The sequence below is a fragment of the Cotesia typhae genome, unplaced genomic scaffold (assembly GCF_013202065.1).
Source record: "Cotesia typhae breed Kobodo isofemale line unplaced genomic scaffold, CoteBio_Ctyphae scaffold_13, whole genome shotgun sequence".
Lineage (NCBI taxonomy): Eukaryota > Metazoa > Arthropoda > Insecta > Hymenoptera > Braconidae > Cotesia > Cotesia typhae.
The window spans coordinates 14,776,934-14,801,859 of record NW_027423774.1 but is presented as its reverse complement, the minus strand read 5'-3'; the positions used below and the strand labels follow the sequence as shown (position 1 = coordinate 14,801,859).

Below are 24,926 nucleotides of genomic sequence, written 5' to 3'. Positions count from 1 at the left end.
ATGCATCTTGTTTGTCAAGGAGTATCAAAAAAAATACTGACTTCGTGGACGAAAGGATGGCGACTAAATGATAAAAAATTACTTAAATTAAGTCACAAAATGACTGAAAATCAATATTATTATTATAATTATTATGAGTATTACATAACAACAATAATAATTTAACAATTAATATTAATAAATTTATAGCATGAATAAATAGATTTGGACGTCGTAATTTTTAACGGAATGGTGTTTCTAAGACGTCTTGAGGACGTCGAATGCGCCACTTTAAGAGTAATATAAGACTTCCACAAATATTCTCAAAGAGATCTTTTTTCTGAGTTCAAAAAAAAAGAGTGCTTACAGAAGTTAGAATTAGGAAGTCTTTTTGAGTTCAAAAATAAGATGTCTTGCAGAAATCCGAATTAAGAGCTCTTTACGACTTCAAATAAAAGAGTACTTATAGTAGTCAGAATTGAGAGCTCTTTCTGATTTCATACAGAAAATTTGCAGAATATTATTATTATAAATTAATAAATATTATTTATTCATGCTATAAATTTATTAATATTAATTGTTAAATTATTATTGTTGTTATGTAATACTCATAATAATTATAATAATAATATTGATTTTCAGTCATTTTGTGACTTAATTTAAGTAATTTTTTATCATTTAGTCGCCATCCTTTCGTCCACGAAGTCAGTATTTTTTTTGATACTCCTTGACAAACAAGATGCATGTAATCCACTGGAAATTGAGACACCATACCAACACCAATATCTTCAAAATCTGATTTTCCTAAATGATGATCTTCATTTAAACGATTTATAAAATTCGAGTCAGTGCGTAATGGTGCATCCATATCAAGAAATAACATTCGATGGTCACTATATTCTCCTTCTTGAATGCACTTACCGCAACCATAAAAACCACCATGACCTTTTGTGTAGGTTACAAAAGCTCTCGCTGGTGAATCACAAATGACAGCCCTTATAATTACTTTAAATTTATGACTATCATACTCGAAACCTTCCTCTCTCAGATTTTTGTACTCATTAATGAAATCTTGAAGAAATTCATTAGTCATTTGGTTTGTTCAGTCCATGGTATATACCAATAACGAATGGTACAGAGACTTTTGGAAAAATTTCTCCCAGTATAGGATACAGTTGTCGTTTTGAACTCTTCGATATTGGCAAACCATCAATGTGTATACTAATCTGGATAATATCTGTAATCTGTTTTATATCGACAATTTTTAATTAATCAATTAATCCTTCTTTCAGTCCATAGTGGAAATATTCTCCTGGTGCAACCTCACGAATAGTAGTATCTGTAGGAATATCAATTAAGGTACGACTGTCATTTGGAAGACTTTTTAACTCTTCTATTGACTCCACATTTCTAATAATTTTTAGTAAAGCACTTGATCCAGCTTGAGTAATGTTAAATTCGCATTTCCATTGAGCTAATTGTTTGGTTAAAGAATTGGTACTTCGATATCACAATTATTATTATTATTATTATAAGTGATAGAAGTTGTAGTAGTTGTTGCTGTTACTGTTGATGTTGTTTTTGTTGTTGTATAATGAGAATTATCATTATTATCTGTGTAAGTCTTTAAAGAGATATCAGTTACGGTATTATCTAAATGAATCGACTGTAAACTGAAATCATCACTGTCATAATTATTGTCGTTGTTCATTACACTGTTATTAATAACTGGATCATTATCAAACGAAGTATCAACCGATGCTTTTGCACGTGCAGTCTCCAAAATTGCCTGCTCACAGCGTTTTTTCAATCTTCGATTTTTCTGACTCTTAGACAGTTCACTGAATCTTTTTCTTTCAGACATCTTGAGAAAAAAATATTTTAAATTAAAAAAAAATCATAATTTATATTTATTTTTTGGATAAATGTATACGTTACCTTTAAAATCGAATGATTTCTCAAATTTATCACTGATAAAAACATGAAATATCATACACAGTCAAATATTAATTAGCTAAGAATATGCACTTACATTATTTTTAGAACTTTTAATTTACAAATTACAAAATCACTGATTATAAATAATTAATTGATTTCACTAAATTAAAGTTTTGCAATTCGACGCTGAATGTAAACAGAAAACGTACCATACACTTATAGGTTATATTAAAACAGAGATAAAAAATAAAAATAAAATTTCTATCGTTGTGCGCATGCGCCAATACAATTCAATCCTACCTCAGCAAAAAGACCTCTGACAGAGTTCATATTCATGACATCTTACGAAGTCAGAAAAAAGACCTCTTAAAAAGCTCAGATTATTGATGTCTTATGAGTTCAGTAAGTAAACTACTTGAAGAGCTCATATTTTAGAAGTCTTACAAAGTTTGTCAAAAGATTTCCTGTCGACTTCTTGATTAAGAGTTCTGATTGATGAATTCGTTAAGACATCATATTTAGACTTCTTATGGACGTCTTTGAAAAGACTTCTTCCAGAAGTCTTTCTGATTTGGATGCTGACTGGGTAATGGTACTAAGAACACTAACTCGAAATATCCCCCGTGGTTCACCTGGGATATAATCAGCGATTGTAAACTCAAGGAGCTATTCAGGCAAAAACTAGCAAAGAATCAAACCAGCGAACTAGAAAAAAACTAGTGAAAGATGCTTCCGCGTACTTTGCGAAACCACTAACGCGACTGATAGAGTGTAGTATCAGACACGGAATTCTTCCAACATAATGGGAAATTACGGAGGTGTGTCCAATATACAAAGCTGATGATCCTGCGACAATTGCTAATTATGGACCCATCTTATTAATCTCTGCGTTCGCAAAGGTTTTTGAGATGTACATCTATGAGCAGCTGTTGCCATATTTCAACGTGTCTATTAGTGATTCGCTATATGGCTTCTTTTGTCGTCGTTCTGCGATAACTAACCTTATATACTATACTGGATACATTAATGACAACATTAAAAATGAAGACCAGGTAGATTTCATCCAAACGGACTTCGCCAAGGCATTTGATAAAATTGACACAGTAACATTAATTCACAGGCTCCGAGACCTTAGACTACCTTCCTACCTACTTACTCTCTTAATTTCGTATCTTACCAACAGATCTAACTACGTATTATTCAATGGATACCGGTCTATATCGTTCAAATCGACCTCTGGAGTCTCACAAGGCTCAAATTTAGGTCCACTATTATTTCTCATATTTATTAATCCTCTCGAAAGTGTCATTTGATGTCTGCATTATATTGCAGAATAACCTGAACGCACTGGCGACCTGGTGTGAAATGAACAAAATGCAACTCAATGAGCGTAAATGTGTGGTAATATCTTTTAGTAAACTTCAAGCTGACATTCAATATCCCTACTCTATTAATGGAATTACTCTTAATTATGTCTCATCTTGTAGAGGCCTTGGAGTTATCTTTGATAATCATTTATCGTTTACCACGCTACTATAGCTGCGTCCACCCTAAGTTAGAATTATGTAGGAGCAATAATATGTTAACTCTTGAAGAGAGAAGAAACTGCGCAGCGTAAACTATTCGTTGTGGGAGTCTCATTCGCTGCCCAAAATTCCTATCCTTACTCCCTTTTAAACTTCCTTCGCGTAACTTCAGATCCTCGAATCTCTACTTCCTCTGGTGAGGTCGACTTTTGCACAAGCATCTCCACTGTATAGGAGAATATGTAACTCCATCGTTGCCAAAAATAATCATGAAGAATTTGAACTTGATCTCTTCGGATACAACCAACCGCTCACTCCTAGCACTCTTGTGTCACTAATTCTTAAATTGCGTGATATTAATACTTAACTGTTAATAATATATCTACTTTAAGCACTCCTAGTCCTGGTTAATAACAAATGAAACTAAAAATGTAACTCTGCATACATAGTTGTAATTTATAATCATCTCTATTTTCTTTTTTAGTTATTGAGCTATCTTAAATGATAGTAATTCAAATATTAAACTTTGATTTATATAGAGCCATAAATAAACTTAAATTCACACACTGTCAAAATCTTCAACATCGTAAAAATTTAAGTAACTCTGTTATTGGCCTTTTGAGCTGTTGGGTTTATGTAATGGAAAAATAAAATAAATAAAAATAAAATAAAATCCCATAGAGGAAAGTACCACGGGGCCAAGCTTGGCCCAACTATGTAGAACTCTGGGCTAAGCTTGTAAGCTAGGCTTGGCCTAGTCCTGGTAGAAGTCTGGGATGATAACGATGGGCCAAGCCTGGTTACCCGGACTGAGCCGTAGTTAATTTTCAAATCTGACCCATGCCATTTGATAAAAAATGATAAAGAAAGAATTTTTGGAGTGTTATTTTTTTTATTTTGTTTTTTAAGTAAAGCTAACGCACGTCCAGATCGTTTGACTCTTAATTTAGATCTAACTTTCGCTAATTATAGAAATAAAGTGGATATCGCATTCGTTTTGACCGAGATTTGAATCCGAGCCTAGGCGTTTGCCAGACTAATAACTAACCTCTACACCGTATGACCGATAAGTTGATGCACATCTCATTACTCTCATAAGCTAAATCGATATGGTGACAAAGTGTGACGGTTCATTATTTATATAATTTATATTATTTAATATTGTATTTTGATGAAAATTAACTATTTTTTACAAATGTTTATCAGTTAAAAAAATGCAAGAGTCAAATTCATATATTACTTTAGACTTTGTACATCGTTCTGTATACTTTTAATATTTTTTATTATAAATTTTGAGGTTTAAAATTATCAATATTAAAAATTCAACTGTAAATTATTATATTTTAATTTTTTTGAGACTATATCAATTTTGACGATATGCAATAATCTTGGTTAAATAATAAATTTTCAATTTTATAATTTACTAACAATCATTCGTTAAACAATAAATATTTACTGTTTAAAATTCTATTACTTAATGATTAATAAAGATTGAATTTCCCATTGAATGGCAAAGGCTAGGTTACCCAATTCTGGCTCAAGTTTGGGTTGCCATTCAACAGCCATGGCTAGGTTTCCCAGTCTTGGCTAACCCTTGAGTAATCATTGAGTCGACCAAGGCTAGACAACTCGTCCTGGCTTTAGTCTGAGCCGCTATTGAATGGCCGTGGCTGGGAGACCTAGTTCTAGCCCAGGCTCGGATAATCATTGGGCTGGCCGAGGCTGGGTTAACCAGTCTTGACCCACGATTGGGTCACCAATGAATGGCCAAGGATAGGTTAGTCAGTCTTGGCCCAAAGTTGCGTGATTATTGGCATTGGCCGAGGTCGAGGTAAGCAGCCTGACCCACGCATGGGCCAATACAGGTACGCTGAAGCTAAGTTTCCCAGTACTGGCCCAAGCCTGGCCCCTTTGTCAACTCTGGAGGTTTCCTGCATGGGATATAACTAATTTATATATAAATATGTATAATTATATATAAATATTTTTTGTCGAGAATTAAAAAACTTGGTGTTGTATTATTTAAAAAACGTGATATTCCGATGATCACAACAAGTTTACTGATTATCTCAAAACTTAGGTAATTATGACTAAACTTTAATTTACTATTAATATGATAAATCTTTTGTTATTGAGGGAACACGAGTCTGGAACTTGTTCTCGGCTGATAAAATGACAATTGATAGCTTTGCCGAATTAAAAAATGCATAATTCAAAATTTTTTTGGAAAGTAAAAATTGATACAATTACTATTGCTACTATTGATCTTAATAATCCATAATCGTGAAAACTAATTCAAATATATCAGAATTATATTGTAAAAATCTATTATTAAGAATATTATGTCGTATATTAAACAGAAAAAATAGTTGAAAAATAGTGTACTTCAATAGCTATTTATGCAAACGAAGATAAAAAATCTGAGACTAATTATAAAGCGGAAGTGAGTGGTCAGATACGTAATAGGAAAAAGGAGAGAAATGAACAACTCAATAAGTATACATGTACACTACCTTGACTTTAATTTAATATTTTTACCGTTTAAAATCATAAAATTAAAAAGGTTGGATTAATTAAAAATAACAAAATCTGAAATAGATTTTACAACTACTGCACTTACATAAAAAAGAAAAAAATTTGGAAAACGCTTGAACCTGCAGGCTATCCATAAAACTTCCTACAATGTACAAAACGCTCGAAAAGTGATCTATTCCGAAGTTTTGAGCTCTTCGAGTTCAATAGCCCAACTTTTATTCTTTTTCGAGCTTGAAATTCTAGTGGCTGTTGAGAATATACTTAATTGAAAAATTTTAACTACAATATCTTCTGAACGAATCAATCGTTTTTGATGGAATTTGCAGATATCAATGCAGTTTCTCAATCACAAAAATATTTTTTATTACCTACCAAACGATTCGACATAATATTCGGAAGTTATGTTAAGGGGGTTTTTTGGTTTGATGCACTTCTTTTTGAGCATTTTTTAGGATTTTTTTTTTGTAAAGGCCAATGAAGAGATAGAACTTTGAACTTTTTACCATTTATTTATATATATTTCAAGAGTATGCAGTTAAATTTGTAGCTAAAAACATTCAGTAGAATTAAAGTTATAGTGGTCTGAAGACACCCGCCTCGAAAAAAATTGACGCTCACTTCCTCCATGATATCAGCTGATTAGCTTATCTGAAACAAAAAAAAACCTGGCGGAGTTTTAACCCGCATACTTAAATACACCGACTGAACTACGATCAAAAAAACTTTTGAAAATTGGATTTTTGACAGACTTCCGAATAAAAGCCCGGATTTCATGTATTTTTTGTCAACTTTTTGATTCAAAAAAACAAAAAATTTTCAAACTATTTTGTTGATCGTACTCCCCTCTTTAGAAATCTTTGAGTGTCGGATTGTAATTTCTGTAGTTGAATTAATAAAATTTACAAATTTTGAGTTGTAAGGTATAAGTGATTTTTCAAAATTACAAAAAGACTCAAGAACGTCTTATTCAAAACAGTGATATTTATTTTATTGTAAAAGTCATATAGTTTTTCTAAAAAAATGTAAAAATATTAAAGTATGCATATGAGTTCAATTTTTTAGTGCATAATTTGTCAAATTTCATAAAATTATGTTTTTTCGAATAATTCTTTTTTAAAGTAATTGATTGAATGTTTCTATAGTTTTCTTACTATTGACGACTCTAAATAGTTATAATATTATCAAGCATACGTATGATAAATTAAAACTGTTTGCTTTTGTTATAACACTTGGCATCTGGTCGGCAGTGAGTTAACAACGATAAAGTGTAATTGTGTGGGCTCGCCCGTACAACTGTACATTATTATTACATTCATTGTATATCTATAATTGTGTGTGCGAGATTACCTTGAGTTTGACAGTTGTAGTTTTTAGTTAAGTAACATTAGTCGTACTTAAAACTCAAGTGAATATATTGTAAAAAGATCATTATATGTGGAATTTGTGTTGTACAGAATATTTATAGTTATGATAGCAATTTTTCAATTATAATCTGATTGAAGTATAATCATTGAGTTGAATCTATTGATAAGTACAAGCATCAAAATAATTAAACTGAAGCTCCTATAATACATCCGATCGATGCTAAAACCTGCATACACTTTTTTAATGCGATAATGAATACCATTATGATATATCATAAAGTTAGTACAAAATTAACAATTTTTATACGCATAACATTGATTTTATAATAGAATTCTATATTGAATGAAGATACTTAATCATTCATTTTTTTTAAATAAATTTTATTAAAAATGTTTACAGATTGTATTGAAGTAAAAAAAAAATTTAATGATAATAGTTTAAGGCTGTAACCATATGTCATCACAGACTTCGTGTTTGAGTACAATTGAAGAGATAAAAGTTTTCAACTATTTCCGTCAGAATATTTATATGAGTGAATTATCTCAACTTTACAGTCATTTACATTCCATGTAATACATTGCATCGTATGCACTGTCGTTTTATTTTAAAGACAGAATTTTGTGAAAAATAAAGGATGATTTTTCGATACTGCAAATATTTATAATTATTTAATATTAGTAGATGTTTTACGAGGAAATATTTGGACCGTTAAGCGGAATTGTATTAATAGTATTCGGAGTTGTTACTATTTTATCAGTGCTTATTCTGATTGTGTGTTTCTCAGTACCAAAATGTTGGGGATACGAGCTTTTAAGAAAAAGAAGTGAGACATGATAATTATTACTTTTGTTGTCATTAAGATATATTAGTTTTTTTTCGATCAATTCGTTCAAATGGAATTGAGAAAATAAACATTTTTTCTGTTTATTCACAACCCAAAATTGTTTTATGCAGACTAGAAAAAGAAATTGTTTTTAAAGTATCTCCCGTTAATAACTTTAGACTTCCACAAGTGAATTTAAAATTGAGCTCAGTCTTTAAAAGCATTTATATACAAAAAATGCGCCGTTCGGCCACATCCGACATGGATAGATAAATTTCTTGTTTGTAGACTGACAAAAACTTTATTTAAAGAAAAGGAACTGTAATACAATTTTTTACATCTCTTAATTTTTACGACTAGTGTATATGAAAGATATTTGACGATAAAGCTAAAAAAAAAAATTATGTTTAGTAGATTTCATAGAAATCTAACTATATATATATATATATATATATATATATATATATATATATATATATATATATATATATATATATATATATATATATATATATATAGGGCTAAGACTGATTCGCCATAGAATGGCCAAGGCAAAATAACCCCAGCCTTGGCTCAAGACTGGGAAGCCTAGCCATAGCCGTCGAATGGCAACCCATACTTGAGCCAGAATCAGGTAAGCTAGCCTTGGCCATTTAATGGAAAATCCAAAGTTTATTAATCATTAAGTAATAGAATTTTAAACAGTAAATGTTCATTGTTTAATGAATATTTGTTAGCAAATGCTAAAATTGAAAATTTATTATACAACAAAAACAATTGCAAATCGTCAAAATTGATATGTTCTTAAAAAAATGTAAATATAATAATTTACAGTTGAATCTTCACTATTGATAATTTTAAACCGTAAAATTTACAATAAGACATTAAAAATATACAGAACAATGTACCAAGTATAACGTAATATACAAACTTAACGCTTGGATTTTTTTAACTAATAAACATTTGTAAAAAATAGTTAATTTTCATCAAAACACAAAATTAAATAACATAAATTACATAAATAATAAACCGTCACACTTCATCACCTCATAGATTTAGTATATGAGAATGAAATGTGCATTTAACTCATCAGTCGTACAGTGTAGGGGTTAGTTATCGGTCTGGTAAGCGCACGGCTCGAGTTCGAATCTTGGTTAGAACGGAATGCGATTTTCACTTTATTTCTATGATTAGCGAAAAATAGGTGCAAATTAAGAATCAAACGGCCTGAACTTGCGTTAGCTCTACATTAAAAATAAAACCAAAAAAAAAAAAAACAGCAAAATAGTTGACCCTGTAGGCCAGTGTTTTTCAACCTTTTTCATGATGCGACCCCCCTGGTTTAAAAAAATATTTTGCGACCCCCTTGACCTTCGGTTTTTTATCATGTATGTATGTGTATGTTACTGTATTACCAATATTCATTCCATACGACGTATTTATGGTCTCCATGATTAGGATTAGTTATACTTATCGGATATAAAAACACATTATTTTACAATTACATACATCGGATACGTCGTCGTACGGTACGTAGGTACGACCAATGCCGATGCCTGCCGCCCGGCGACGGCGAGTGTGGTGTGGTGTGGTCGCTAGCTTGCGAGTTATTGAAAGTGAACGAGCGAGCGGAACACAACGAGCAATGCGGGGAAGGGGTGCGGGACGAAGCGAAGTGATACTCACTCAGTTCACGTTCGACAATCAATTATTTAACGACCGTTAGACATTGTTTTTAACTTGTTGTAATAATTACGCATTTGTAGTGTTTTATCATAGTTTAAAATGGATAAATTCTTGAAAAGATCAACAGAACCGTCAACTTCTGGTGATACTAGTGGTAGTAAAATAAAGAAAAAACGTCTTTATGACGACAATTATTTGAAATTCGGGTTTACTGTGATTGACAATAAACCACAGTGCGTTATTTGCTTTGAAACTTTATCAAGAGAAAGCATGAAGCCATCGAAGTTAACACGCCACCTTCACACAAAACATCCAAATGAAAAAAATAAGCCCGTGGAATTTTTTGAGAGAAAATTGCAAGCTCTTCAACATCAAAAATCTGGTATAGTACAAATGTCCAACCTAAATGAGAAAGCGTTGCTTGCTAGTTATCGAGTAGCTTTTCGTGTGGCTAAAGCAGGAAAACCTCACACTATTGCCGAAAATTTGATTTTACCAGCTATATTAGATATTGCAGATATTATGTTTGGTAAACAAGAGGTTGAAAAAGCGATATGGCCACTGACGTTCGTGATCAAGTCATAGAAAAAATTAAGGAAAGTACTTTTGTATCTTTGCAATTTGACGAATCCACGGACATTGCGGGTTGTGCGCAGTTTGTAGCTTTTGTGCGTTTTGAATCCAGCGATAAATTAATAGAAGAAATACTATTTTGCAGAGCCCTTCCCACAAATACTACAGGTCAGTGTTTGCATAACATGTTCCTTGAAGCTACGCAAGATATGCATATCGATTGGGCAAATAAATGCATTGCTATTTGCAGCGACGGAGCAAAAGCGATGACTGGTGCGAAGAGTGGATTTATTGCTAGGCTGAAAGAACAGATGCCAAACGCTTGTTGGGTGCATTGCTTTCTCCACCGCCAAGCTCTTGCGGCCAAAGCCTGCCCACAGGAATACAACCAAGTTCTAAATATTATTATTAAGATTGTAAATTCTATTAAAGGAAAAGCGTTGCAGACACGATTGTTTCGGATTATTTGTGAAGATATGGGGGCACTCCACCAAAATTTACTTTACCATACAGAGGTTAGGTGGTTGTCAAAAGGTAAAGTCCTGGCCAGAGTTATGGAACTTCGTGCTGAACTTTTAATATATTTACAGCAGGCCAAGTCACAATACTCTGAATTCATTTGCGACCCTGACTTTCTTTTGAAATTAGCTTTTCTATCTGACTTATTTGAGCATTTAAATGTCTTGAATAAAAGTCTTCAAGGGCGAAATGAAAATGTCATCACTGCAAAAGACAAAATAAATGGCTTTACAAAAAAAATTGACTTGTGGTCGTCGTCTTTGAACCAAAATAACTTTGATGCTTTTTCGTCGACACAATCTTTTACTGAAGAAGTCGGTTGTGAGGTGAACATCAAGGCATATATACCTGGTATGAAAATGGTGTTAGATAATTTGAAAGAAGAATTGTGTCATTACTTCTCAGAGCAAGAGATATCGGAGAACACTGGGCAGAGGTGGATCTTAAATCCATTTTTAAATGCAGCGATAAATGAGGTTAATTTACCAAATAAGCTCAAAGAGAATCTCTTAGAAATATCTGCGGATGGGATGTTACACCTGGAATTCAAGTCTTCTAATTTGGATACCTTTTGGTTAAGGAGAAAAACAGAATACCCGGAATTGACAACTGAGGCTTTGAAGTGTTTAATTCCATTTGCCACCTCGTACTTATGCGAGTTGACATTTTCATCGATGGCCCAGATAAAAAGTAAGCAAAGAAATCGTTTAAATTTGGAAAACGATTTAATTCTATGTGTCGCAAAAATGGATCCACGATGGGATAAATTAATTAATAAAAAACAAGCTCAACCTTCGCATTAACGCGCGTCATAAGATTTTTTTTTGTTTGTAACATATTAAAATGTTTATGAGTAATTATCCTTTTGTTAACATTCTCTTACTTAATAAATAAATATTAATTGTCTTTATTGTTTTTTTTTTTCTATGGGGGAGGCCTATGTTCAGCAGTGGACGTCCTTGGCTGATTGATTGTTTTTTTACTAAAGTACCCAGTTTTTTCGACCTCTGGCGACCCCCCTATAGAAGCTTCGCGACCCCCCAGGGGGTCGCGACCCACAGGTTGAAAAACACTGCTGTAGGCTATCCCTGAAATCTTCCGCTTATTTTCGAGCGCAACGCTCGAAAATCTATTCATTTTTTGAATGGCCATAATTCTTAAACGCGTCCTTCAACTTTGACTTGCTTGGTGGCATTCGACGAACTTTTTTAAGTGCAAAAAATTATTCGGAAAGAAATGTCGGAGATATGTGAAAAAAAAACGCTTGTTCCCAAATTTTGCATCAACGATATCTCTCGAACCAATCAACTGAATTCGACGTTCTTGGCGGTGATCGACGTGGTTTTTTAAGCTCTCATAATTATTTTATTTTATCAAACACGATTCCAAGAGAAATGTCAGAGTTGTGTAGAAAAAATACTTTTTTCCAAATTTTTCGTTAACTTCTGTCTCCTTTCACGTGAAAATCGGTTTATTTATTCAAAAATAATTGCAGTTTGAAAATTTTAAGAAAAGTGTTTTATTAAACTTCTATCAGACTTTTGATCTCGAAAAGCTCAAAAGCATAGAGCAGCTAACTCTTTGAGCACAGAGAGTTCAAAATGACACACAAATCGTATTTTTGAGCTCGAAGAGCTCAAAAACGTTATGAGTGCAATTTTAAGCATCTTGGTATGGAATTAGCGGGAAGTTGTAGGGACAGCCTTCAGGATCAACCGTTTTCTTATTTTTTTTGTGTACATAACACGTTCTTAAAGACAGAGCTTAATTCTAAATCCATATATTGTAGTCACCTTATAAGAGTGACATACAAAAAGTTTTTGCTTTTACTGATAACTTAGAACCTTTGAATTGTAACCGTTTATAAATGAATTATTGCATTTAGAAAACGATGAAAATAAAACAATTTCTATGAGCCAAGTCGAACAGCAACATGGAAATATCAAATTAGGTGATATAAGTTATCGATCTTGGCGTCTGGGAAGTCTTTACAATAATGAAAGTATTTACAGAAATGGAGAACCATTGAGAGAATCTTTTGGTTCTAACTATACAGAATTAGATTCGAAAAAAACGTTATCGTCGTTGGTAAGTAATAAATTTTTGTATGGAATATGCAAGACGATTGGTTGTATAAATTATCATTAAATAGATTTCATTTTTTAGAATTTAGTAGATTCCAGTAATCAAAAACAAATAAAAAAAGTAAAAGAATTTCCAACTGAATTAACTTTGAGTCTTCAATTTTCGCCAACGATTGACGAGCCTAGAAGTATAGAAGGAAAACTTATCATCGGCATTGAGGTTGTAATTTAATGAACTCTATTTCTATAATGGAATCATAATTTAATTGTAATAAATTGCCTATAGGCTTTATTCAATCTTCCACCTAAGCAATACAACTGTGCAATAGAACCTTATGTCGTTATTAAGATCGTTAAGCAGTCTTGGATTAAAAAAGAAAAAACTGTACTTCATAATTTTAGAACGCGTGGTATTCGACACACTGTTAATCCGGTATATCGAGAAACGTTTATTATCGCAGATGCTAGTCCATATATTATGAAGGTAATTATGAAAGAATATAAGTGCTTATTATTTTATTATTATAATTATTACATTTTTTAGGATTGTTTTTTATCGCTATCGGTTTTTGATCACGATCGATATGCTAATCACACTGAATTGTCAACTCTTCAAATTCCATTCAAAAATGTTAACAAAATATTCACAAACCCAGAAAAACACATATTTAATTATAGAATGAAACGATCTAACCAGGTATTGTTTAAATTGTTGATAATAAATATAATAATAATAAAGAAGATTATGAAGACCACCGTTTTCTTTTAAAATTGAATTTTCAGGAATTTGGAAATATTCTGCTAGCTATAAGTTATCTACCTACCGCTGAACGTTTATCGATAACTGTTGTGAAATTACGAAATTTAAAATATTTACCGACCACTAATTTATCGACTAAGTTAAGTATGTGTTTTCTAATTGTTAACAAATGCATAAATATAATTGAAATTTTTTCTTGCCCTTACCATTAGTTTAGATTACATGTATGCACACAGAAAAACAAAATTAGACAAACGTTTAACCTAAAAGGACATCCTTGCAGATTTCCAATGATTCCGTATCTAAGCACTTAAAATTGCAATGATGACATTCTTGAGCTCTCCAAACTCAAAAATATGATTTATGTGTTATTTTTAGCTCTCCAAGCTTGAAGAGTTAGCTCTTCGAGCTCAAAAGCCTGATAGAAGTTCAATAAAATACCATTCTTTGAATTTTAAAACTGCACATATTTTTGCATAAATTAATCGATTTTCACGCTGTTAACAGTATCGACGCTGTTTTTCAAATTCTACATTTTATTTTTAAATACAATTTGAACAGATCGAAAATTTCGGAGTAATTTGACTGGCTTAGCGGCGATCGACGTAGTTGTTTTATGTTAAAAGCTGGAGAGTTTACGGAATTGATCGGTAAAGCCGTTTAAAAGTTATTACAAAAAAACTACATTTAAAAAAAAAATTTTTTTAGCAGTTTTAATTTCCCGCTAAGAAAATGAAAAATTTTCGAAAATCGGGAAGTTATTGGTTTTATCCCGTTTTTCGGGAATCGAGTTTTCATCAGATCTCGACTTTTTGAGGTCCTAGGAAGCTTCCCTGACTATTCCCGTGAAGGTGTCTGTCTGTCTGTCTGTCTGTCTGTATGTATGTATGTATGTATGTATGTATGTATGTATGTATGTATGTATGTTTTTTTTTCCCAAAGAGGTACGAAAAAAAGATCTTCAAAAGACACCGCTATCGTTAACTCCACCGCCCATCTTACGGCAGATATCGATGGTCGGTAGTGTGGAGATTTTTACCCACTAAAAAAAAACATTCCTCTTCCCCTCTCCCCATAGATGGTACGGGGAAGACTGGATTGGAATCGCGTTAGCATTACTTCAATCCAGTCCGTGCTGCGTCTCATGACGCCTACTCTTGGCTACTGGTCTCTTTCTGTGATTTTTTCTTTCAGAAGGTGCTGTGCGTAAAGTGCAACAGCTGACCAGTTTTTCTCTTGTTCGATCATATAGGTTGCCAAGCTGGAGGGGGAGAGCCTGGCGCCTATGATCTCTTCGGTGCTGCTTCTGTAGTCCCTCCACCGAGCACACTCGAAGAATGTGTTCGGCATTGTCAATTTTGTCGGCCAATATTTGCATGTCGGCTTGTCCTGCAGTTTCATCCTGTAGAGGTAGTCATTGAATTGGCCATGGCTCGTCAAGAGCTGGGTCAGAAAAAAATCCGTGTCCCCGTGTTGTCGAGAGAGCCAGACGTTTATGTCCGGAATCAGGCGTGCCGTCCATCTGCCCGTCTCCCCTGACGTCCATCGGTCTTGCCACTCCTGTTGCGTTTCCTTTTTTATTCTCGTCTTTGTCTCCTTAGAGTTGTCGCCATTTCTTTTTGCGTTATAGAGTTTCACTCTCTCAAATGCTAACAAGTCAATCGGTGTGGCCCCTGCTATTACCAGTACCGCTGCTTCTGAAACCGTGCGATAGGCACAAGTAACTCTCAGCGCTCCTCGTCGTTGCACTACTGCTATTTTGCGCCGATAAGTCTTCTGTCTAAGTATGTCCGCCCATATCTCCGCTTCGTATAGCAGTATTGAGTGGACTACTTCCAAGAGCACCCTCCTTTTTTTGGTTCGTGGTCCTATAGTGTTGGTCATGATTCTCGACAGGTTGGAAACTACCTTGTTGGCTTTTGTGCAGGCGTTTTCAAGGTGTTCTCGGAAGGACAGCTTCTCGTCGATAACTACACCTAAATAACGCAGTGCCCTCGTGGATGTCAGTGTTGTCCCGCTCATGTCTACGACGAATGGTTTTGGGAACCACTTTTGTCGGGTCAGTACGACGATCTCAGATTTTTGCTTGGCGAGTTGCAGGTGATGTTCCTCCAACCAATTTTCGACGACATCGATGGTTTCCCGGACTAGTAGTTTTGCCTCCTCTGCACTGTCAACGACTATCGTAGCCGCGACGTCGTCTGCAAAGCCCGTGCGTTTCACCTGTTTCGGTAACGGGATTTCCAGAAGCTCATCATAGTCTGCGTTCCAAAGGTCGGGCCTCATAATTAAACCTTGCGGCACGCCAACCGTTATGTTATGTTCTTGTGGGCCTTCCGTCGTTTCCGCTATCAACGTTCTTTCGTCGAGATAGTCGTCTACTATTCTCAGATTTTCTGGTTCCACATCAAATTTGTGTTCTAAAGCATCTAGGATGTTACCCCAGTTCGCACTGTTGAAGGCGTTCTTGATGTCCAGTGTAAGAACAAGACACACTTTGCGAGCTTTGAGGCTGCCAGACCATGCTTCTCTATCTGTCTCTATGACTTTCTGGATCGCACCAATTGTTGATCGTCCTTTTCGGAAGCCATGTTGGTTACTGGCAAAGCCTCCGGCATGGTCAATGTCGTTTCGTAGCCTGCCCTGAATGAGCTTCTCGAGCAGTTTCCCAGCTATATCAAGCATACAGAGTGGTCTAAATGATGATGGTGTTATAGGGGTTCCCTTCCCTTTGTCTAACAGGACCAATCTCTGCCGCTTCCAGACCGTAGGAAACGTGCCGGTTGCCAAATACGCATTGTAGGCACTCCGGAGTATGTGCGGGTATTCCAGGGCTACAATCTTGATCACCGAGGCTGGAATGCCATCAGGGCCTGGTACTTTCCCAATCTTGATGGTTTTTGCTGCTTCTTGCAGTTCTTTGATTGTAAAGGGTGTTGTTTCGTCAGTTTTTACATATCGTCTCTTTTCTCGCGGTGGGTGGTCAGGAAACAGCTCTGCCACGATGCTGTTCATTAAGGCAGGAGACTTCGGTCCTTCTGGAGAAGCCTTCTCAAGTCGTTTAGTGACAATTTGGTATGCCTTACCCTAGAGGTCATTATTGAGGTCGTTGCAAATCTCTTTCCACAACTCCGCTTTACTTGCTTTGATGGCTTTATTCAAAGTCTTCTTGACCTGTTTGTACTCCATCGAGTATATGTCTTGGTCAGGGGAACGTTTTGCTGCTCTCTTTGCTCTCCTACGTAGTTCATGGCATTTTTTCCGAAGATCTGCTATGTCTTGAGTCCACCAATACACCGGCCTATAGGAGCCTCGCCTCTTCATCCGTGGCATAGAAGCATCGCATGAGGCGGCGATCAGTCCCATCACTCTTGACACTAAATTTGTCGTTTCATTACGGCTATTCGGAGTCAGGCTGTCCTGAAAAGTAGACGAACTTCGTGTCAGAGAAGTTTGCAGCTTCTCTAAATCGAGCTTCCTGACATTCCACTTTCACTGTTGATAATCATGTCGTGTTATCGGAACGGAAGCAGTTTGAATGCTGAATGTCACATACTGATGGTCGCTGCCACTATATTCTTTGGATACGGTCCAGCCTTCAATCATGTTCGCAATCTTTGAAGTCGCCAACGTAATGTCGAGTATAGATTCCCGGTATCCTGGTGTTCGAAAGGTGGTCGTACTTCCGGTGTTCAGCACTATGAGGTCCGTCCTTGCTGCGAAGTCCGCTACTTCGTCTCCTCTGGTGTCGGAGGGTTCAGCGCCCCATTCAGCTGATTTTGCGTTGAAATCACCAGCTACGATGACTTCACCATCGAACTTGCCGATAGTGTCCTCTATGTTTGCCATTTTCTGTCGAAACACTAATCCCTTCATTGGGTGAAAGGTAGACGCTTACAAAGTAAGTCTTGGGGGTTTTGATCCAGACGAAGCCTTTTCCGCCTCCGCTGTCGTTCACGGTGACCTTTTTTGAGTTTATGATCCAGATTGCTGCTGTGTCAGATTTATCGGCGAACCATGTATTACCCTGAATATTTACATATTGCTCGCAGATAAGGCAGATGTCGATCTTGTCTTTAAAGATACGCTGGCGCAGAAGATTTTGCGCTAAGGCGCATCTATTCAGGTTACCCTGTAATAAGCGCGTCATTTTTGTTCTTTCGTGGCTGCGGCAAGTCCGGTGCGAAATGCCTTACACGCTCCGGAACCGGCTATATGACCTAAGCCATCCTGAGCGTCTTTGTCTGCCGTACAAAGGAAGCACTTTGGCTTTTCTACGCAGTTTGTAGATTTGTGGTTATCTCCGCCACATTTATAGCAGCATTTGCTTCTGTCAGGGCCCTTACAATTCTCTGTTCGGTGACCGAAGCCTAGGCATTTAAAGCATCGGGTTACTTTCGCAACTGGGCGTATGCGGCAGTTAACCCAGCCAATCTTTATACGGGCCTTGTTGAGGGCTTTAGTCGCATTGGCTTCGTCGATCTCGCAGAAGGCTGCCCGCTTACCTCGTGGTGTGGGTTTTGTCAAATTCACCCGTTTGATCTCTAGGCGGTGTATGTATGTATGTATGTATGTATGTATATATGTATTGTAACGGGTAATTTTTGAGGTGTTTCTTCTTTTTGATCGAATAAACGCTGAACGATATGAACGATACTGCGACACAAAACGCCCCCTTGCTCGAATCTGAAGCTCGCCGGAGTCCAGGGTAAAAGGGGGTCAAACCACAATATTCAATCCGAAATAAAAAAAACGACAGGACTCAGTTACCTATAAATAATTAAACTCAAAATGTCAGACAAGTTATAATAGAGAATCAAAATAATCATTTAATTATCAAATTCAATTCATTAGGTTAATGAATAAGGTTACAAAAAAAATAACAACACTCTCGTAGTACAATTTTAGGTTGTATCAAACCTCAAAAACTAAATCTAACGACAATAATACAAAAAAAATGACTCCACAACGTCGGTCAACGGACGCGTATCAAGGCCCAATCAAAACTGGTCTGTACAAGACAAACTCTCACACACTCTCACTCTCGTGAGCGTCAAAACCGCAAACTAAAACTCCAAAACTGGTTACCCGCTTCCCCAGGAGACTAGCCGTCACCCTGGGTCTAAATCTCTACCCCGAGAGCGGATGGAGAGTATCCTCTCCGCTCCCACCTGCACGGCGTGTGATTACCTACCGGATTTTTGACAGAGGGTCAAAAATCCAGGGAAGTCGAATCTTGCTGAGAGTTCAAAAGGTACTTACCAGTGTTCAAGACGAACCAAGGTAATGTCCCTCCAGCTGTTATTGGTAGAAGAATATTCCCTCAATAACACTCTGTCACAAGACTCGCTTTTTCGTGAAAAGTTTTTGGGCTTTATTATTTTCCCAAAAACTCACTTACAACGAACCGGAATGATCGTTTTTGCCATCTATACGGTGTTTACAAACTATCAATTTAATTGGTATTCCTTCATTCTATATCCATTCAGTTCGTCAAATTCCGAGTTTTACTTTTCACTTTAAAAATTAAATATCAAATACATTCGATCATTTTCAACAGATTACATACAAATTCGACAGAATACATTCCCATACTAAAACTTGCTCGGGACGTAGAATAATTTCTTTTATAAATATTTTTCTTTTAAATAATAATCGTCATTTCTTTCATTTTATATCAATTCGCCGCTTTCCCATACTAAATTGGCTTGGGACTTAGAATAATTTCTTTTATAAATTAGAAATTTACAATAATTTGTTTCCAAAATAATTAAATTAATTTTCTTTGAATAAATTTTAACTAAAGAAATATAATCACAATTAATAGTCGTCATAGACAAAATAATACTTTTATAACTAAACTAATTATTATCCCGTCTAGATATTCCACATTGGTAACCAAAATAATAAACATTAATTGTTTTAAACAAGCGATATTAACTAACAAAAGAATAGTTTTCGATCTTTATAATCAAATCTAAATTAAATAATAATATTTTCACAAGTTTTTAGTGAATAATATTCTCAATATCGTAAATTATCATTATTAATAATTAGAATAATAATACTGCACTTGTAAACAACAACTTAAATAAAGAAAAACGGGTTATTTACAATGTTAGATAATAATTTCTCGAGAAAATACGCCCGTCGAAGTATCAGGCGAACATGAATGACGAAGAGTAGGTAACTGTCGTCGTTTCCCTCCTCGTCCCTTCTTGCAAGTCCTACTCCTCAGCTGTCCTGTACTAGCCATCGGCCCTCTCTCTCCGACTCAGTCCCTCTTCCCTACTCTAGACCCTTTTTCCGATATCTGGGTCATAGTATGTATGTATGTATGTATGTATGTATGTTTGTATGTATGTATCTCTCAAAGAGCTCAAAAAGACCGGCCATGTATTAACGGAATCAGCGGAAAGGTGCAGTGATGGCCTTTAGGGTCAACCGTTTTCCTAATTTTTTTTTAGAATTCTCAAAATCCACACACACACCACACACACACACACCATTGCAAAATTAGTCAGAATATCTTTCTAGGACTTCAAAACGTCGAAATCTGATCAAATTCGATTTTCGTAAAACGTGGTAAAACCAATAACTTTCCGGTATTTGAAAATTTTCAATTATCTTAGTGAGAAGTTTAAAATTACTTAAATCAAGTAAGTAATTTTGAAAGAACTTAATTTTCTTGATTTGAGTAGAAAAATTCTTAAACTAAGAAATTTTTCTTGGTTCAAGAATTTTTCTCTTGATTCAATTAAATTTTTTTTTGTGAATGATTATTTCTTGCTGTATTTTCTTAGTTTTTCGCGAAAACAAAATTTTTTAAATTTTATCATTGATTTTAAAAGAGCTAAGTTATTAACTTCAGTTCGGTTTTTAAAAACAGATTTTTCCATCTGATCTCGACGTTCTGAAGTTCTAGGAAGCTTCTCTGACTACTCTCGCGGTGGTGTATGTATGAGTGTGAGAGTGTGAGAGTGTGAAAGTGTGAGTGTGTGTGTATATGTGTATGTGTAGTGTATTTATATGTATGTATGTACCCATACAGGAAGCCCCAGAATTGAACGACGGGACCATGCCTCGGACATTATTGGGAAGCTCATATTGGTAAACCTATATTGTCTCATGCTCGGGCCATAACTGGGCAATCACTCGGCCATTCTAATTATTATCCATGCTTGGACTAAGACTGAATAACCTAGCCTTAGCCAAGCCTAGAGTCACCCTAACTTGGGTCAAGTTTGTGTAGCCTAACCTCGGCCGTTGGATGGTAACCCTAACATGAGTCAAGTTTGTGTAACCTAACCTCGGCTGTTGGATGATAACCCTAATATGAGCCAAGATTGTGTAACCTAACCTCGGTCGTTAAATGGTAACCCTAACATGGACCAGGACTGAAAGACCTAGCCTTGGCCATTGAATGGTAACCCTAACATGGACCTAGACTGAATAACCCAGTTTTGGCCCAACCTATAGAGTCACCTTAACTTGGGTTTTGAAGTCTATATTCACGTTACATCGTGACATGGCAACTTAGACATCGGCCAGGATTTAGCAATCTAGCCTTGGCCAACTCAATGATTATTCGAGTTTGGACTAGAACTGGATCCCCCAGTCATGACCTCTCAATAGTGACCCAGACTTGGGCCAGGACTGAAGAACCTAGCTTTGGCCATGACTGGAAACCAAGCTTTGGTCAGCCCAATGATTACCCGAGTGTTAGCCAAGACTGGGAAGCTTAGCCTTGGTCGTTAAATTTGTTTGGTTTTTTTTTAATCTAAAAATTTTTCTACGTCCGTAGATTAGAAAAAAAAAACCAAAAAAATTTCGAAAATTTTTTTCGGTGGTTTTCTTAAAGTTACTCGAAAACAATTTTGAAAAAAAAAAATTTCAAACTCAGATACAAAAATTAAACACTTAGAGCTACAATTTGCTTTTTTTTGCTGTACGACCGTTTTTGTATAAGTTACAGCTTGTTGAAAATCTCTCAAAAATTTGGATTTTTTTCTTGCTCCTTTAATTTTTGTGAGAAGTGTATTACTACAAAAACTACATCGAAGTCACAGCAAATTGCATCAAAATTTGAAAAATATCTATATTTATTAATATTTATATTCGCATCGAAAATTTTGCAATCAATCTTGAATTGTCTTATTTCCACTGACTCTGAAATTAGAACTGTAACGCTTACTATAAGGAACATAAAAAATATAGTGTATGCCACGGGATAAAACAAGCTTTCAGACCAGAGTGATGATAGTCCTCATCTGAAATTGTTTTGTTTGATCTCTTGATGATGTTTCTATACATATGAAACTCGTTGATTACAGATTTGTATGTACGCGTGTTAATGCTTCATGGAAAAACTGGCCGTAAAATTCGTAAAAAAAAAACAAAAATATTACATGCAATGACGGAAGGTGAATTTAACGATACACTGACATTTGCGTTATCTCCTTATCAATTAGATACTGTACAATTTCTTGTGATCCTTTGCAATAAAGTAAGTACATTTGTTCAAATTAATTTTCATATAGGTTACCTTAAATCAATTTGCATAGAGTTCAATATATTCCTAATTATTGATTAAAATCACTGTCATTGGAAACATTAAAAATTTTTAATTTGTTTAATCATTTGTTGACAATTGAGCAAACTTCAGGATTAAAAAATCTCACAAATTTTAGACATGTTAAAATCTCACATGTTTTTCTGTATAAGACAATTTTTTCATGGGGTATGTATGGACATTATCGCATCAAAAAATTTCTTCAACATGAATTCTATTTGTATAATGAAAATTAAATAGAATTTAAGTAAGAAACCGAAATGCATTTAAGTAAACGGTATGCGCAGACGACACGATTGTATAATCTACGCATACTTTTACTATGGGAACTTGTAAATTTTGTATCAGTTTTCTTATAGTCCGGTGTTACTATGCACACATAGTAAAATTCATTGGAAATTTTTTGCAGTGTACGAATCCGCCAGGGATATTACGCACCCTGCCAATAGTAGAGTTTAAGCTAATAACTAAGTTGCTTTTTACTTACGATGTATGGTCGTAGGAGATTTAATCCCATGATCTTATAAGTTAATAAATAAATCAAATAAGCTAACTTCAATCAACCATCAATTTTAATATATAGGAATTTATTCATTTTTCATACGATGAGACTATCACTGATTAAAAATACTGATTGAAAACAATTGAGAAGCGGTCACTCCATGCAAATTGTATATCTATATATACAAACAAAAAAATTGAAATAATTGAAAAGAATTCACATTTCATATTTTTTAATTCTTGTCAATCAGTATTTTTAATCAGGGATGTACGGTCACTTTTGTTTTATGCTCGAATTACAATAAAATAATGATTTTAGGTAATAGGTGCTGAAATACATAGCAACGATTGTCACAGTGATAGTGAAGATTCAGTACCTTCTTCCAATAAAGTTAAGGACTCATTTATTGGAAAAGTTGTTCTAGGAAAAGGTGTTCGTGGAAAAACTGAACGACTCCATTGGTTTTCTGTTCTCCAAAATCCAAGAAGACTTGTAACTGAATGGCATATCCTCAAATAAATGATTCATGTAATGTTATTTTTAAAAAATTAAGGAAATATTTATGAAAATCGATACACTGAAATTAATTGTTTATTATGAATCATTTATTTCATGACAGCAATAATATGATTATATAGTAATTAACTATTCGACAATCTACTATAATACACAGGATACTAAATCGAAAGAATTTTATACAAATAGACCATACCGTATAAAAATTTTATCGATTTACAGTTACGTGAATCAAAATTTTAACTTCTTACTGTGAAAATCAATGATTTTTAGAAAATTGGGAAGTTAGTCGTTTTACCCCTGTTAAAAATTTCTATAGTATTTTTACTAAAAATGTATTGAAAATAATTACGCACTCCGATATAGTAATTATAACACTCAGTTTTGTAAATTGACTCCACTAGTAATTTGAACTCAATTTGGGAAAATTACAAAACTGTTTTTGTAATTTACTAAACATTTATCGGCATTTTATTTAACAATATAAAAATACAAATATTGTAGTTTTTCGAAACAAACTTTATTAAAAATGATTTATAAGTTTAATATCTGGAGAAGAAATATTTAATATATATTTATATAAATAGGTAGTTGTTAGTTAAAATAATAAAAAAGGAAAATTTAATTTAATGCTTGTTGTGATTTTATTTTAATGAAGCGCTAATTACACGGAATGAAAATTGAAAGAATTTTTACTATTTTTCTGTAGTAATTTTTATTTCATGAAATAGTAACGGTGGATTATACTTCTCACTCGGGTAAAAAAAATGATATATAATTCTATAGAATCATATATAATCTATATATGATTTCATGTAATTTATACGTAACTATATATAATTACATATAATTTATATATAACTATATGTCATTACATATGTTCGTTTTTAAGATTATATATAATTATACACTGATAGAAAAACAATCTTGATTCAAAAACCTTTTTTTCTTCAAAATTTGAACTCTTAAAACTAGATATAGATATATTTCTTTCAAGAATTTTTGTCTCTTCTGGTTCAAAATAGGCGATAACATTGATTCAAGATGTTACCGACTTGTGTTAAGAATGGATTTTTTTTGAGTCATTAATTTACTTATTTCTAAGAAATGATTTTTTTTCGGTATAGCAATTAAAGACTATTTAATTTTGAAATATACTTTGATGAATTATTTTAAGTTTTTTGAACGATAATGTTATTTTGGTTGAAAAATTAAATGTATCGATTGAAAATAATATAGCTCTCAAGCCAAGAAAATCTAAATCAAGGCAAGAAATTCTTAAAGCAAAATAATTGTTTGTCTTCCAAAATAAATTCTTAGATTAAGAAAATATCTCTTGAATCAACATAAATTTTCTATCAGTGTATAAGACTATATATAATTACATATAATTTATATATAACTTGTGACCAAGGTTATTTAATTTGCGTATTAAGAGTATTTATGTTTATTATTAATTACTTAAAAATTTATTAGAAATAATTAAATGATTTATTACGACGATTATTAACTTTCATTAATAATAATATTTTATTTCATTACTATTAC

At 34.0% G+C, this 24,926-nt stretch overlaps 3 protein-coding genes and 1 long non-coding RNA gene across 4 annotated transcripts in view; 3 read left to right on the top strand and 1 right to left on the bottom strand.

Annotated features, from left to right (window-relative positions):
• The window catches only part of LOC141534949 (uncharacterized), a 206,498-nt gene that overhangs the window by 8,679 nt on the left and 172,893 nt on the right, over positions 1 to 24,926 (top strand). The gene's annotated exons all lie outside the window — the stretch shown is intronic.
• Positions 6,515 to 24,926, bottom strand: part of LOC141535254 (uncharacterized) — a 56,629-nt gene continuing 38,217 nt past the window's right edge. Inside the window, exon 3 of the long non-coding RNA XR_012480568.1 lies at positions 6,515 to 6,626. This is a non-coding gene — a long non-coding RNA (uncharacterized LOC141535254). The remainder of the gene's footprint in view (positions 6,627 to 24,926) is intronic.
• Positions 7,207 to 23,445, top strand: Syt20 (synaptotagmin 20). Its single transcript, XM_074255108.1, has 9 exons — positions 7,207 to 7,621; positions 7,743 to 8,166; positions 12,830 to 13,032; positions 13,111 to 13,248; positions 13,315 to 13,512; positions 13,573 to 13,725; positions 13,812 to 13,932; positions 22,122 to 22,294; positions 23,181 to 23,445. The coding sequence occupies exons 2-9, from the start codon at positions 8,025 to 8,027 to the stop codon at positions 23,379 to 23,381; spliced, it is 1,329 nt and encodes a 442-aa protein (XP_074111209.1). The 5' UTR covers positions 7,207 to 7,621; positions 7,743 to 8,024; the 3' UTR covers positions 23,382 to 23,445.
• The window catches only part of Snsl (snustorr snarlik), a 45,289-nt gene continuing 43,615 nt past the window's right edge, over positions 23,253 to 24,926 (top strand). Inside the window, exon 1 of the mRNA XM_074255111.1 lies at positions 23,253 to 23,390. Within this exon, the coding sequence (XP_074111212.1) occupies positions 23,363 to 23,390 (28 nt within the window). The 5' untranslated portion in view covers positions 23,253 to 23,362. The remainder of the gene's footprint in view (positions 23,391 to 24,926) is intronic.

Bases quoted from the DNA above. Each gene is read 5' to 3' on its own strand.
- Syt20 (XM_074255108.1), top strand. From the start codon at position 8,025: ATGTTTTACGAGGAAATATTTGGACCGTTAAGCGGAATTGTATTAATA. The intron at 13,249-13,314 runs GTTGTAATTTAA...AATTGCCTATAG, and splicing joins AACTTATCATCGGCATTGAG to GCTTTATTCAATCTTCCACC. The intron at 13,513-13,572 runs GTAATTATGAAA...TACATTTTTTAG, and splicing joins CTAGTCCATATATTATGAAG to GATTGTTTTTTATCGCTATC.